General features: G+C 38.9%; 1 protein-coding gene and 1 long non-coding RNA gene across 4 annotated transcripts; one reads left to right on the top strand and one right to left on the bottom strand.

Moving 5' to 3' along the window:
* Positions 1-1,886: 1,886 nt before the first annotated feature.
* LOC136266276 (uncharacterized) lies at positions 1,887-11,978 on the bottom strand. Of its 3 annotated transcripts, none has more exons than XM_066061285.1 (18): positions 5,715-6,424; positions 5,487-5,648; positions 5,138-5,421; positions 4,668-5,040; positions 4,393-4,619; positions 4,244-4,331; positions 4,009-4,119; positions 3,785-3,946; positions 3,585-3,733; positions 3,432-3,527; positions 3,187-3,303; positions 3,008-3,133; positions 2,840-2,908; positions 2,702-2,787; positions 2,489-2,615; positions 2,332-2,440; positions 2,182-2,255; positions 1,887-2,132 (listed from the first exon to the last, which is right to left on the bottom strand). In XM_066061285.1, the coding sequence occupies exons 3-18, from the start codon at positions 5,189-5,191 to the stop codon at positions 1,998-2,000; spliced, it is 2,103 nt and encodes a 700-aa protein (XP_065917357.1). In that variant the 5' UTR covers positions 5,192-5,421; positions 5,487-5,648; positions 5,715-6,424; the 3' UTR covers positions 1,887-1,997. The 3 variants fall into 3 exon arrangements, with proteins under 3 accessions (XP_065917357.1, XP_065917355.1, XP_065917356.1); XM_066061283.1 differs by having other exon boundaries at positions 3,187-3,309; XM_066061284.1 differs by lacking the exons at positions 5,138-5,421; positions 5,487-5,648; positions 5,715-6,424 and adding an exon at positions 11,910-11,978 and having other exon boundaries at positions 3,187-3,309.
* On the top strand, positions 7,235-7,750 carry LOC136266084 (uncharacterized). Its single transcript, XR_010705904.1, has 3 exons — positions 7,235-7,308; positions 7,360-7,568; positions 7,637-7,750. It is a non-coding gene; the product is annotated as an uncharacterized lncRNA (long non-coding RNA).
* Positions 11,979-14,188: the final 2,210 nt, after the last annotated feature.

The following is a 14,188-nucleotide window of genomic DNA, read 5'->3' on the forward strand; positions in this document are numbered from 1 at the left end:
ATGGTTTCTTTGTAGCTGAACTCTCTACAAGGTAATTTTTCTAGCTGATGTCTCTACAAGGTCACTAGTTTGTAGCTGAACTCTCTACATGATGGTTTCTTTGTAACTGAACTTTCTACAAGGTGACTTCTTCTAGCTAATCTTTCTACAGGGTGATTTGTTTGTAGCTGAACTCTCTACAAGGTAACTTTTTCTAGCTGCGATCTCTCTACAGGGAGATTTGTTTGTAGCTGAACTCTGTACAGGTGATTTGTTTGAAGATGAACTCTCTAAATGATGGTTTCTTTGTAGCTGAACTCTCTACAAGGTAACTTCTTCTAGCTGATCTCTCTACAGGGTGATTTGTTTGTAGCTGAATTCTGTATAGGTGATTTGTTTGCAGCTGAGCTCTTTACAGAATGGTTTCTTTGTAGCTGAACTCTCTACAAGGTAACTTCTTCTAGCTGATGTCTCTACAAGGTCACTAGTTTATAGCTTAGCTCTCTACATGGTGGTTTCTTTGTAACTGAACTCTCTACAAGGTGACTTCTTCTAGCTGATCTTTCTACAGGGTGATTTGTTTGAAGCTGAACTCTCTACAAGGAACTTCTTCTAGCTGATCTCTCTAAAGGGAGATTTGTTTGTAGCTGAACTCTCTACATGATGGTTTCTTTGTAGCTGAACTATCTACAAGGTAACTTCTTCTAGCTGATCTCTCTACAGGGAGATTTGTTTGTAGCTGAACTCTCTACATGATGGTTTCTTTGTAGCTGAACTCTCTGCAAGGCAACTTCTTCTACTGATCTCTCTACAGGGCGATTTGTTTGTAGCTGAACTCTCTACATGGTGGTTTCTTTGTAGCTGAACTCTACAAAGTGATTTCTTCTAGCTGAACTATCTCTTTCCATAGTTGCATGAACTCCCTACAAGGTAACTTCTTCTAGCTGATCTCCCTACAGGGTGAATTGTTTGTAGCTGATCTCTCTACAGGGTGACTTGTTTGTAGCTATTCTCTATACAGGTTACTTGTTTCTAGCTAATCTCTTGAATTCTCTTCAGGGTGACTGCTCTATTAGGATGACTGCTCTATTAGAGTATCTCGATCTCGCACTTGCTGCACCAAGTTGGATTTCGTGTTATAACTCCGTGGCTTTAAGTCTGATTCTTCTACACCATTGAAGAGCCTTTATAAGATGATTACTCCATCTGTACAACGATTTTCAAAGCATTACTCCAAGCGGTTTATCTGGTAGACGTGGCAAGCAGTCGTTTTTTAATAGCTAATCTCGGTTGCGTAATTGTTACTGTCAACGCACCGATGGTCCGGGCAAAAACGGTCCGGCCGGACCATTTGTGCATGCATAACTGGTCCCCCCGGACCATACATGTCTGTGCAAAAATGGTCCGGCCTGAACATAAATGGTCCGCCTCCAGTCTTTCATTAGCCGGCCATAACGGCACTCCCTACCTCAAGTATTCCGCCACTGTGCCACCAGGGATCCCTCTGCCACCGTAACTAAGCGTCCACAAACGCATGCCTGATGCCGTGGCTTTGCTACAAGAAAGCTATATCAATACCAGTACCTGGACTGAGCATAATATAGCCGACCCTATAGTAGAACGTCTCTTTGCTAGCATAAACAACTATGGTGTACTATACTGTAGTTTCTATTCCAGAACAATTCGTGATTAGAATAATTACACTGTTAATTCGAGTGGATGACTCCTGTGCCAACTTGCATGAAGATCATACAAATCATAGCTACATGTATGAGATTCATACAAGTTGCCACAGGTGTTATCTACAGTGTATGAAGTTCATATTTTCGAATTAACATGCAGTGTAGCTATATTCTGGCACAGCTAATAATAATTAACTGTAGCTATGTTAGGCATAGTTACTCATATCTTGCTACGTAGCTAATTCTGTTACAATTTTCCACAGGTGAATTTTGCTATTAAAATAAGATTATAATGCTAAAGCACTGTAGCTATAAAGATACATGGCATGGTTGCAATTATTCAAAGTCATTAATCTGGTGAATGTCCTGGGAGCATTCGTGGCATGAAAAAGTTTTTACATTCTTGGCCTCTTCAGGCTTCAGGTTGGTACAGATGATGTGTGACCATTGCTTACATTTATCACATCGTACCTGTAAAAATACATTAAAATGTGCATATATTATTGTGTATTAGTCTTACCCAATCAACATATTGTGGATGACTTATACTTTGTTCCCCTGCACCACACATTATACACCTTTCGGTCATATCAACTATAGAATGTGTATATCAAATACCATAATGCAGGCACATTCGTTTGTAGCTAGAGGTCATTATGTACTATAGTACCTGAGTATGAAAGCAATGCAACACCTATATCAATCCGTGCTTGTGTAGTATTCATTCTGCACAGGCTATTTTCTTCAATGCTTCCTGATAGAAACAGCTGCTCAGCCATCTAACAAAAAACTATAATGCTATACTTATAATGATTGTATGATTATACCTTCATGCAGTATACACCACAGTTGGAGGTATCATACTGAATCTTTCTCTTCAGCTGCTTCAACTCAAACTTAGTGATGTCTAAATGGTCCTTTCCTAATATTTCACCCCTTCTCTTGAAGTAATTCCTGTATAAACAGGTGTTCAGCAATTGAAGTCACATTTTCAAGTAACATGTATGCCAAAAAACTTATTTGCCATGTAACTAACTAACTTTACAGCAGCAAATGCACCACGGCTTGACCGTGAAGGTCCATAGGGATCAAGATAATAAAAGCTTTTCTGCTCCAAGTCCATAGCCTAAAAACATAATAGCGTAACAGATGACAATGTTACTGATGAGTAGACTTACAATGAGAATCCAATGGTTACTACCTTGGTTGTAGCATCCTCCAATGTACTTATACGTGCTCAATGATTCCTAGCAACCAAGGGAACAACTCTCATTGCAATAATTATACATAGCTTAATTACTTTGTTATTGTGTGCAAAATGTTACTAACCGTCATTGTAACTGTACCTTAGACAATAGGTGTGAATGCTTCCCAGCAGAGGTATGGCTGAGTATGCAAGATAGTGTCTGAGAAATCATGGCAAAAGTATTTCCTTGGATATTTGATAACAGTTCAAGGTATGTATGGATTATCTTTGGAATTTAATACATTTAAATAAGCACATACATGTCAGACATTAATGAACTTCATCATTTACATCTTGATTTGGTTTTAGGCTGTGGAAACTTCCGTGGTGAACTGCATTTCTACCTATCCTTGCTTTAACAACATGACATGGTTTTCCATTCCAAATCTTAGTAAGCTGTTTCTTGAGGAATAAAACACATGATAATATTTTGTGCATACATACATAACATATATTCATTATACATGTGCTCCATGTAGCATAATGTATAGCTGTATAACTACTGTATAGCATTGTTATTATACCTCTGCATTATTAGTGGATCCTGTATCCATCTCACAGTCATTCTTATGAATCTCCTTCACTGGATCACTCTTTACCTTCTTGCAAGCACTCTCATTCTGTACAATGTGCCACATGTAGCAGCACCATTATGCAGATGAATATGCCAAACTTACAGTTTTAAAAACATCTTTCAGCAATTTGCGCTTCCTCTGTGGTTTCACAAGATCAGGACAATTCTTATCAGGACTAGAAAACTGCAGTAATCTTTTACATTTAGTAACTCCTTTAGGCGAATCAAAAATTGCATCTACAATTCTATTCTCTGTAATTTGTGATGAATCAAAATAATACAGAAATTTGTTGAAACACCTACCAGGTGATTTAGGTGTAGCACTAAGCTGTGTATCTCCTTTCTTAGTCCCACAAATTGGTGAAATTCGAGTGCCACTTGGAAGTAGTTCAGGAACAAACTCTTCCATACAAAGAGGTGTGCTAGCTTGAATTATACTGTTAACTTCCTGGCTATCCTGTACAACTAAATGAAATAAGTACGATGTGCACACCTTGAAGTATAATTCAATAAATATACACATATACCATCAGAGTGCTCCTTGCTTATTCCTTGGCTTAATGAAGGAAGTGGCACAGGTGAATTAGAATTTCTTGCAGTACTGTCAGATTCCATTTGTTGATCTTGCAGTCGGTTTACTACAAACAAATAACTTATAAATTTATCTATGCACATAATTTATGCAGATACACACAATTATGCATACAGTATTAGTAAGACAGGGTGTACATCCTTAACTGAATGTATTATATAAATAAATACCTTCACAATCCTTAAATTTTTGATTTTTGCTTGATGAATCGGAATATGATGTACCAGAACTGGTAGATGCATCTACTGCAGTTGGACTCTAAACATAAACAGAAGAGGTAACCAAGGTAGAAGTAATGTCAAATATTCAGTTAACTTACTTTAGGAGGTATTGGCTGTATTGGAGACATATAAGGCTTGAGACGAGTGCCATGCACTCTTTCAATGACCTTTTCAGGATTTTCAACTCCTTTTAAACTGTAGAGACCTTTTCCTAGTGATTTTACAATTTCATAAGGACCAAGCCATCTGTAATCCAGTTTTCCTCCCTTCCTTTTCTTCCTTTTATTATCTCTAATAAGCATTTTGGCTCCTACAGCATAAGCTCCTACATAAAGAAATTGAACTGGCGTATCTTTAGATATATATTACATACCTGGCTTATAGTTTCTCTTATCATACTGTTCTTTTTGTCTTTGTTGTGCTTTCAGAATGTTAGCCTTTGCAGCATTAAGTGTTGCTTGCTTAGCATGATGAAGCTCATTAAGTAGAGAAGGATCTTCTGCTTTGCAAAAATCCGTTAACAATACATCAGGATCTTTCTTTTCGGTATTAATGTCAACCGGTAGCACTGGCTTTCGTGCAAACATGAGTTCAAATGGTGAGTATTGTGTAGATTCTTGTTTGGAGGTATTATAGCTATAAACACATGTATCCAAAAAGTCTTCCCATTGCTCTTTCTTATGATTAATAAATTTCACAATCATGTTCTGTAGTGTCTGGTTAAATCGTTCAACCAAGCCATTGGCCTAAGGGAAATATATATACTTAATCGACAATCTGTATATGATATAATAACAATGTAGTTGTATAATTGCTACGGACACCAATGCAAGAAAATTATACCTGCGGATGATAAGCAGTTGTTAATCTGTGATCAATCTGGAGCAATGACATCATTCGTTTATCAAGGTGGTTATAATATGTTTGCCACAGATCTCACCATTAATCTTTACAGAGCCATTGCATGCTTTTACTGTATACATACCTGCTGGAGACTGATATGCAATTGGGCCAACAAAATCTACGCCTAGATGATACCAGGGAGCCTTGACTGGTACAGGATTCAGTGCAGGGGCAATAGTTTCTAGCTTTCCGTTCACATGCTGGCAAATATCACATCGTTGCACCTATGCATTCCGTACAAGATATGGCATCACATTTGTATTACATGCTCATGCAGAGTGCATCTTACAATTTCTTTAGCATCCTTAGATACCCCTTTCCACATAAACCTCTCAGTAATTCTTGCCAGTGTCTTCCTGTATCCAAGATGGCCAGAGGTCTGATCTCCATGACAAGCTTGTACAATCCTAAGCTGTTCCTTTCTTTCTCTAATGTATCGAACTTGTTGCACCTGAACATGCAAATTAAGAAATGATATGGCTACATATACATGCATGTATGTGCACTATAGCCACACCTCATCCTTTCCTTTATGTTTTTTTCTAAACACCAATTCTCCATCAACCACACAAAAGTTTGCTGCCTTTCTTCTTACAATTCGCTTCTGATTTTGAGTAAGGCCTTCTCTATACTGCTTCCTTGTCACATAAACATAAACATCTTCTAGTGTGTCAGTTTCCAATTCGTCCTCGAAATGGTTATCCTCCTTATCAGTATTATGAGCCATCACTGGAAGCAAGCAACTTGCGCCACTTCAAGTTGCAGATTATTCACTCTAAACTTGATCTCTGAGCCTTTCGTGTTCGTTAGAGCTAGTATATAGTCCTGCTGTAGCTGCAGTATAGCCGCGGATCCTCAGTCAGTAAATTGAACGCCGGCACGCGACTGCGTCGTATCGAATCTTGCTCCTTAGCCGGATATGCTGTATAAGCTAACTACCAGACTCCCTATACCAACAAGATACGGCCGCAACAACCAGTTATACAGTCTATACACTCCAACTCTGTCTGCTATTTGAGCTAACTAAGCAGTACTGAGATATCTATTGGATTTAGTTTATGTCAGCATGCTGAGAGATTTTGCGAGATTTCTTTGAAGGCACCGCTTCAAAGAGATGAGGCTAACCTATATTTGGTGTATATAGCTATTCTTGTCGACTGTACGGTGGCAAATAGTCGTTGCAGTTTAGTTTGGTAACCCGGACCATTTATGTTCGGGTAGGACCATTTATATGTCGTCATAGATGGTCCGGCCGGACCATTTATGTCGAACATATTTGGTCCGGCCGGACCGTTTATGCACCCGGACCAAATATTTTGTTACAACTGTTACACACCGTTGGTTTTTTCGTTGTATCTTCCTGGTTTTAAGCTCGATTTCTTTCAAACCACAAAAGATTTGAGGTTCAATAGTTGTTGAAACCATCATGATAAATGAGACATGTATATACATTTACAAATTCAGTAACCCTCGGTCACATGCGACCACAAGGCTGGTGATCAAGTGATACCAACGTGGGCATGGCAAGGGAGAAAAGTAATTACAATTACAAACAAAAACAACAATTACAAAACAAAACAAAAATATTAAATTACAAGTACATTATCACAACCACTCTCGGCAGTCCCTTGCCATAAAAATCCTCTGGGATGCAGTCATACAAACCTTCGAGGCATCATCCAGCATCCGTCGAACCAGTGACCTTGTGATATTGATGTCCTTATCAATAAAATGTAGTAACCTATTCACCCACCGATTTTCAGCTTCTTCCCATACACGGTTTACCCTGTAGACGTGACAACATATTGGTGTTATTTTTCGTGAATATTCACTCAGAACTATTTGCCTGTTTATCGTATTCCAGCCAAAGTTGGTACCGAGATGCGCCTTTATACCCCCCTTCTGTGTGCCAAATTTCAAGGTAATCGGATATGGCATTCGCGTTGTATTGCAGTTTTTGTAAGTGTGCGAAAAGAGGAAGAAAAAAACGAAGAAACTAAGCCAATTTTTGAAGTCGCATATCTCGTATTTGTACACATCAACTCTTGTTTGCAATTGAGTTAGCTTGAGAGGATGTTGAGCACGGGTGTAGGACACTGGAGTTGGTGACGGTAAGCAATGATCAGGTATTGCTAGTGTAAGTTCCTGACAACCTTGAATAGGAAGGTGAGTCTAGCAATTGTTCTTCTGTTTTGAAGTGTAGGCCATTCAAGACTGGTTAACATGTCTGTGATGCTATCATGGTTTTGGTTAGATCTGTGCCAGGGTTTGTTTAAAACGAAACGAGCAGCGCGGTGTTAAATCATTTCTAGTTTACTAATACTAGTGTGATGATAGGGGTCCCAGATGGCTGAGCAGTATTCTAATGATGGTAAGAGCAATTATTTGTAGATGTGTTCTTTAATTTCTGATAGCGCATTGTGGAGATTTCTTTTTAAGAATCCAAGGAGTCAATTTGCCTTGTTACAGATGTAATTGATGTGAGGATCCCATGATAGTTTGTGGTGGAGACGGATTCCAAGGTAATTGTGTTCTAATACTGTAGCCAGTGGAATGTCGGACATTTTCTGCGTACACAGTAACATGATTCGATACGAATGGGAAAGGGAAACACATAATCACTGTGACACCGGAACTCGGTTGACCATAGGCAATAAACCCATGTGATCGCAATCGTCCTAAATCTGAGTGTCTTTAGGAACCGAGCATGCACGTTCGCGGCTATGTGGTTAAAACGTTAAATGGCCGAGGGCAACAACGTGAACAGGCAGTTACGAAATGCAGTAGTCCCAAACGGTTATTTGTTCTCAAAATGGGCCAACCATTGGTCAGCCTATCAATGTATTCTGTCTCCTAATCGTGATAATACAACCTCTGAGGAACGGAATAATGGCAACACAGGCTACCACATTAGCAGAGCAACACTTGAGGAATTCATTGGCGATGTGCGTTGTGGGATTTACGAGTTGATGATTACAAAACCGAGAACGAGAGCAAGTGATCCAGATCCAAAGAGAACTGTGGTGTACATTGGGAACACTTGTAGGGAAGGTCGTAATCTCACCGATAGAATTATGGAGTATTGTCGCAGTGGGTCTCACAAAGCAGACAATATAAATAAAGTATTACGCGATGGGCATGAAGTGTATGTTCGATTTAAACCGTCAAGAGATAGTTCCGGAGAAAGCACAGTGGTGCAAGCAAGGCAAGACGAGGACCAAGTTTTATACAGATTTAAATATCCATGGAACATTCAGTATCCACCACATACATGGTGGGGCGGATCCAATGAACAATGTAAGTGTAGCTAGCTAGCTAGCTATAAACTTATAACAGTGTATTGTAAGTAGCTGTATTGAGTTGGCAGCAGAACTGTTTTGTTTCAGTAGCTAATAGCACTGAATATGTATGCATGCATTTTGCACGTATGTAGCTATTACATATTTTAATGTCAGCACAACTAGCTACTCAGTGCTTTATCAAAGGTAGCTACTTATGGAACTCGTTTGATAATGTTTTACAAAACGAATTTGCTACAGATCCAACTGGTCAGACACAAATTTTAAGCCCTTGCACGTGTTTCACTTGTCTGTTCCTGGGTGCATTGTAATACTGTGAACAGAAGTCTTCACAGATATATAGTTTGCTTACTTAACTTGTTTCAAGATGATTGTGGGCTTACAACTATACCTGATCTACTATTGATGGAGAATAGTGGTCTTAATAGTTACCAGCTGAGGCTATCTGTAGTGTTAGCAACCAGACCTTGAAGTTATTTATTATAACCTTTCAGTCATGTAGATAATGAGGTCATGAAGTACATCTTAGCTATGCTAGGGACCTACTTGACATGTTTACTATAATGAGGTGGTCATATTAATGAGGTCACTACTAGTAAGATGCTAACAGCATTGAGGGGCAAGCATGCCATATTTTATCTTACATACTGATGGATACATACATACATACATATTAGCGGCACATACTTGTCATTAAAGTGGGGCTCACAGGCTTGTCCAATCATGAGCAGCAAGGTTTGTGATGAATAACTATAATAGAACAGCTGGTGTTCCAGAAATGTTGGACAGTTTATAATGCACACATTGGAGAAGCGAAGAAATAATTTGAGAGCCTCACTAATGTATAAAATAATTAATGACATGGTAGATATTAATGTGCACCAACAGTTTAGACCAAGCAACACCATAACTAGAGGCCACCATCAAAGATTTCTGCAGTTGCCAACAAGGGTAGATGCTTATAAGAACTTCTTTCATTTTACAATAAAATTATGGAACCAACTATATCATATTATCCAACCTCCAACTCTTGATTTATTTAATATTAAATACTCATGATTGAGTTTGTACATTAACAAATATATATATATATATATATATATATATATATGAGGTAGTCTTATTAATGAGGTCGTCTTATTAATGAGGTCGTCTTATTAATGAGGTCGTCTTATTAATGAGGTCATGAAGTACACCTTAACTGTGTTTGGGAATTACTTGACATTGGTCACTATAATTAGGTGGTCTTATTAATGAGGTTGTGAAGTACACCTTAACTATGTTTGGGACTTATTTGACATTGGTCACTATAATTAGGTGGTCTTATTAATGAGATTGTGAAGTACACCTGAGGCGGTCTTATTAATGCACCTATTAATATTATCCCCCACCTACCCCTCCCAGGCGTAGTGGGGGGAAATGGTGGGGATTAGACTTTTTGAAAAATCAAATTCTCCACCCATGGGGGAACGACTAGTGGTCAAATCTCCATGTAGTATGGCTGTAAGGTACTTTAAGAAACAAGTCAATTCTTATAGCTTGCAAGTTAAAACAAACGCCTAAAATTTCGAGCGGTCAAATGCCCCACTAGTGGAGCAGAGTTTCAGATCAAATCATATCAAAATCCCCTAGTAAGCCCGGGAGGGGGGTAGTGGGGCTTAACATTGATAGGTGCATAATAAGATCATGAAGTACACCTGTTTGAGACCAACTAGTCTTAGTGATCAGGTATAGTCACAAAAAAAAAGAGGTGGCTGTTTATTGAGGTTTTTCTGTAAGCTAGACCATTTTACACAATATTTCCTTTGATGTTACCAATCCAATAGAAATCTGTGGTGGGGTTACTCAATAGTTAGTAACCTGTGATCTCACCAGTGGTTGTTTACTACATTCATCAAATGAAAGTTAGCAATGCCAAAACAATTTTATGGTCAGCTTACTTTCTGGGCTGTTTAAGACAGCTGTCATTAGCTGATTTGTAGCACTGGCGGCAGCCTTTGATCTGCCCACGCACCATACTATAAACCATATTATATGCCTCTTTTTTCAGTGACCCTTGAGTTAACTGTATCATTGCCATGCCATGACAGTGATGTATCAATGAGTTGTAAGCTGGTTTACAAATAATTGTAGCATGGCTAAGTACCTTTTGGCCATACAGTCTGGCCACTAATTAGTTCAAAGACTTCAAACAAAACCAAACACCAGAGCAACACAGGAAGTCACAATGCAAGGCTAACACATCAAGGAGGTAAATCGCTCTGGAACGAATAAACACACAACACTGCACTCGTCTCAATGAATGGGAAGTAGTACAACTGCTGGGCTGAGCCCGGTAATCTACCACACGCTCGTTCGCCAATAAATTAAGCTAACCAAGACTATTATAGCGCTGCACCACTCAACAATGAATATCAGACACTTCAGCTACACCTGTCTAAATGACAGGGAGGTTAGTAACAGGAAGGAAGCATCGTAATTGTAATTAGAAAAGTATTTATAAATATAGTGCAAGGCAATCGGATAAGGCGTTCGCGTGTTATAGCAGTTTTTGTAAGTGTGCGAAAAGAGGAAGAAAAATAAGAAAAAAAAACCCGAAGAAACTAAGCCAATTTTTGAAGTCGCATATCTCGGGAACACCTGAAGCGATTTCGCTCAAATTTGGAATGTGGAGTACTGAAGTTGGAGGTAGTGTCCACAGCAAAAATCGTCTTGTTTCATCAAGGCAGCACAGAGCTACAGAGGTGCGAAAAGTGCGTTTTCTTACTTCCTGTCAATATACTCACGGGTGTTACGCGCCGACTTCTTGGGCCGCACGACACACTACCGTGTCTTGATAATTTATCAACTCCTGCATAATAATCTTAACACAGATCCATCAGAATTACTAACCAGCAAGAGTTCATCAATAACTAGTGGTCATAATTACAAACTATTTAAGCCACAATCATCTACAAGAGTGAGATCTTCATGTTTTTTACTGTGAGAGCCATTAAATGATTGGAATAACCTACTTACTCGTCACGTACTTAACGCACCCTCATTGAACGACTAAATTACTTGACTGTAGCTGGTCTACTTTTTTGTATGATAACTTAAATTTAATTCTTGTTTTATAATCTTATAGTTTTTATGATGTAATTATTACTTGAATAGGCAATAATTTTTGTAAAGATCAGGCTTTACAGCCTCCTTACCTGTACACCTAATACTAATACTAAGCAAATCAGGCCTAAAGCATGCAGATAAACTCTGAATAGCAGCACAACATTAATGGATCTGTTGTTCTTTGTTGTAGACTATCGCCTAGCTGGTAGACAATGGGCTGGGACTTAGGGGGCCGGTTCATTTCTGTGTGCGTCCTGTGTCTACACACCTATTGTAAGTACACAAACACAAGAAAAAGTAATTACCTTTTTCATAGCAAATGGATATGTAGGCGTTTCAGCTGTGAAGCTCCCAGGCATAGGTCAACGCTCGCCACCAATAATATATTGAAATTTTGCACACATAAGGGGGGTATAAAGGAGCATCTCTGTACCAACTGTGGCTGGAATACCATAAACAGGCAAAGAGTTATGAGCGATTATTCACGAAAAATAACACCAATATGTTGTCACGCCTACAGGGTAAACCGCGTATGGGAAGAAGCTGAAAAGTGGTGGGTGAATAGGTTAACTATTGAACCTCAAACCTTTTGTGGTTTGAAAGAAATCGAGCTGAAAGCCAGGAAGATACAATGAAAAAACCAACAGTGTGTAACAATTACGCAATCGAGATTAGGTAATAAAAAAAACAAATGCTTGCCACGCCTACCAGATAAACCGCTTCGGGTAATGCTTTGAAAATCGTTGTACAGATGGAGTAATCATCTTAGAAAGGCTCATCAATGGTGTAGAAGAATCAGACTTAAAGGCACGCAGTTATAACACGAAATCCAACTTGGTGCAGCAAGTGCGAGATCGAGATACTCTAATAGAGCAGTCATCCTAATAGAGCAGTCATCTTGAAGAGAATTCAAGAGATCAGTTAGAAACAAGTAACCTGTATAAAGATCAGCTACAAACAATTCACCCTGTAGAGAGATCAGCTACAAACAATTCTCCCTGTAGAGAGATCAGCTAGAAGAAGTTACCTTGTAGGGAGTTCATGCAACTATGGAAAGAGATAGTTCAGCTAGAAGAAATCACCTTGTAGAGTTCAGCTACAAAGAAACCACCATGTAGAGAGTTCAGCTACAATCAAGTCGCCCTGTAGAGAGATCAACAGAAGAAGTTACCTTGCAGAGAGTTCAGCTACAAAGAAACCATTATGTAGAGAGTTCAGCTACAAACAAATCTCCCTGTAGAGAGATCAGCTAGAAGAAGTTACCTTGTAGAGAGTTCAGCTACAAAGAAACCATCATGTAGAGAGTTCAGCTGCAAACAAATCACCTGTAGAGAGTTCAGCTACGATCAAATCTCCTTGTAGAGAGATCAGCTAAAAGAAGTTTCCTTGTAGAGAGTTCAGCTTCAAACAAATCACCCTGTAGAAAGATCAGCTAGAAGAAATCACCTTGTAGAGAGTTCAGTCACAAAGAAACCACCATGTAGAGAACTCAGCTACAAACTAGGGACCTTGTAGAGACATCAGCTAGAAGAAGATACCTTGTAGAGAATTCAGCTACAAAGAAACCATTCTGTAAAGAGCTCAGCTGCAAACAAATCACCTATACAGAATTCAGCTACAAACAAATCACCCTGTAGAGAGATCAGCTAGAAGAAGTTATCTTGTAGAGAGTTCAGCTACAAACTAACTACCCTGTAGAGAGATCAGCTAGAAGAAGTTATCTTGTAGAGAGTTCAGCTACAACAAACAAATTACCCTGTAGAAAGATCAGCTAGAAGAAGTCATCTAGTAGAAAGTTCAGTTACAAAGAAACCACCATGTAGAGAGTTCAGCTACAAACTAGTAACCTTGTAGAGACATCAGTTAGAAAAGTTACCTTGTAGAGGGTTCAGCTACAGAGAAACCATTTTGTAAAGAGCTCAGCTGCAAACAAATCACCTATACAGAATTCAGCTACAAACAAATCACCCTGTAGAGAGATCAGCTAGAAGAAGTTATCTTGTAGATAGTTCAGCTACAAACAAACTACCCTGTAGAGAGATCAGCTAGAAGAAGTTATCTTGTAGAGAGTTCAGCTACAACAAACAAATTACCCTGTAGAAAGATCAGCTAGAAGAAGTCGTCTAGTAGAAAGTTCAGTTACAAAGAAACCACCATGTAGAGAGTTCAGCTACAAACTAGTAACCTTGTAGAGACATCAGTTAGAGAAGTTACCTTGTAGAGGGTTCAGCTACAGAGAAACCATTTTGTAAAGAGCTCAGCTGCAAACAAATCACCTGTACAGAATTCAGCTACAAATAAATCACCCTGTAGAGAGATCAGCTAGAAGACATTACCTTGTAGATAGTTCAGCTACAAACATATCACCTTGTAGAAAGATCAGTTAGAAGAAGTTACCTTGTAGAGAGTTTAGCTACAAAGAAACCACCACGTAGAGAGTTCAGCTGCAAAGAAATCACCCTGTAGAAAATTCAGCCACAAACAAATTGCCCTGTAGAAAGATCAGTTAGAAGAAGTTACCTTGTAGAGAGCTCAGCTACAAAGAAACCATTCTGTAAAGAGCTCAGCTGCAAACAAATCACCT

The sequence above is a fragment of the Dysidea avara genome, chromosome 9 (assembly GCF_963678975.1).
Source record: "Dysidea avara chromosome 9, odDysAvar1.4, whole genome shotgun sequence".
In the NCBI taxonomy this organism is placed as follows: Eukaryota; Metazoa; Porifera; class Demospongiae; order Dictyoceratida; family Dysideidae; genus Dysidea; species Dysidea avara.

Excerpts from the sequence above, each read along its gene's own strand:
- LOC136266276 (XM_066061284.1), bottom strand. The coding sequence starts at position 11,963 with ATGCCTGGGAGCTTCACAGCTGAAACGCCTACATATCCATTTGCTATG. Across the intron at positions 4,332-4,392 it reads TACAGCCAATACCTCCTAAA|AGTCCAACTGCAGTAGATGC; the intron begins GTAAGTTAACTG and ends GTTTATGTTTAG. Across the intron at positions 2,441-2,488 it reads GTGGTGTATACTGCATGAAG|ATGGCTGAGCAGCTGTTTCT; the intron begins GTATAATCATAC and ends GTTTTTTGTTAG.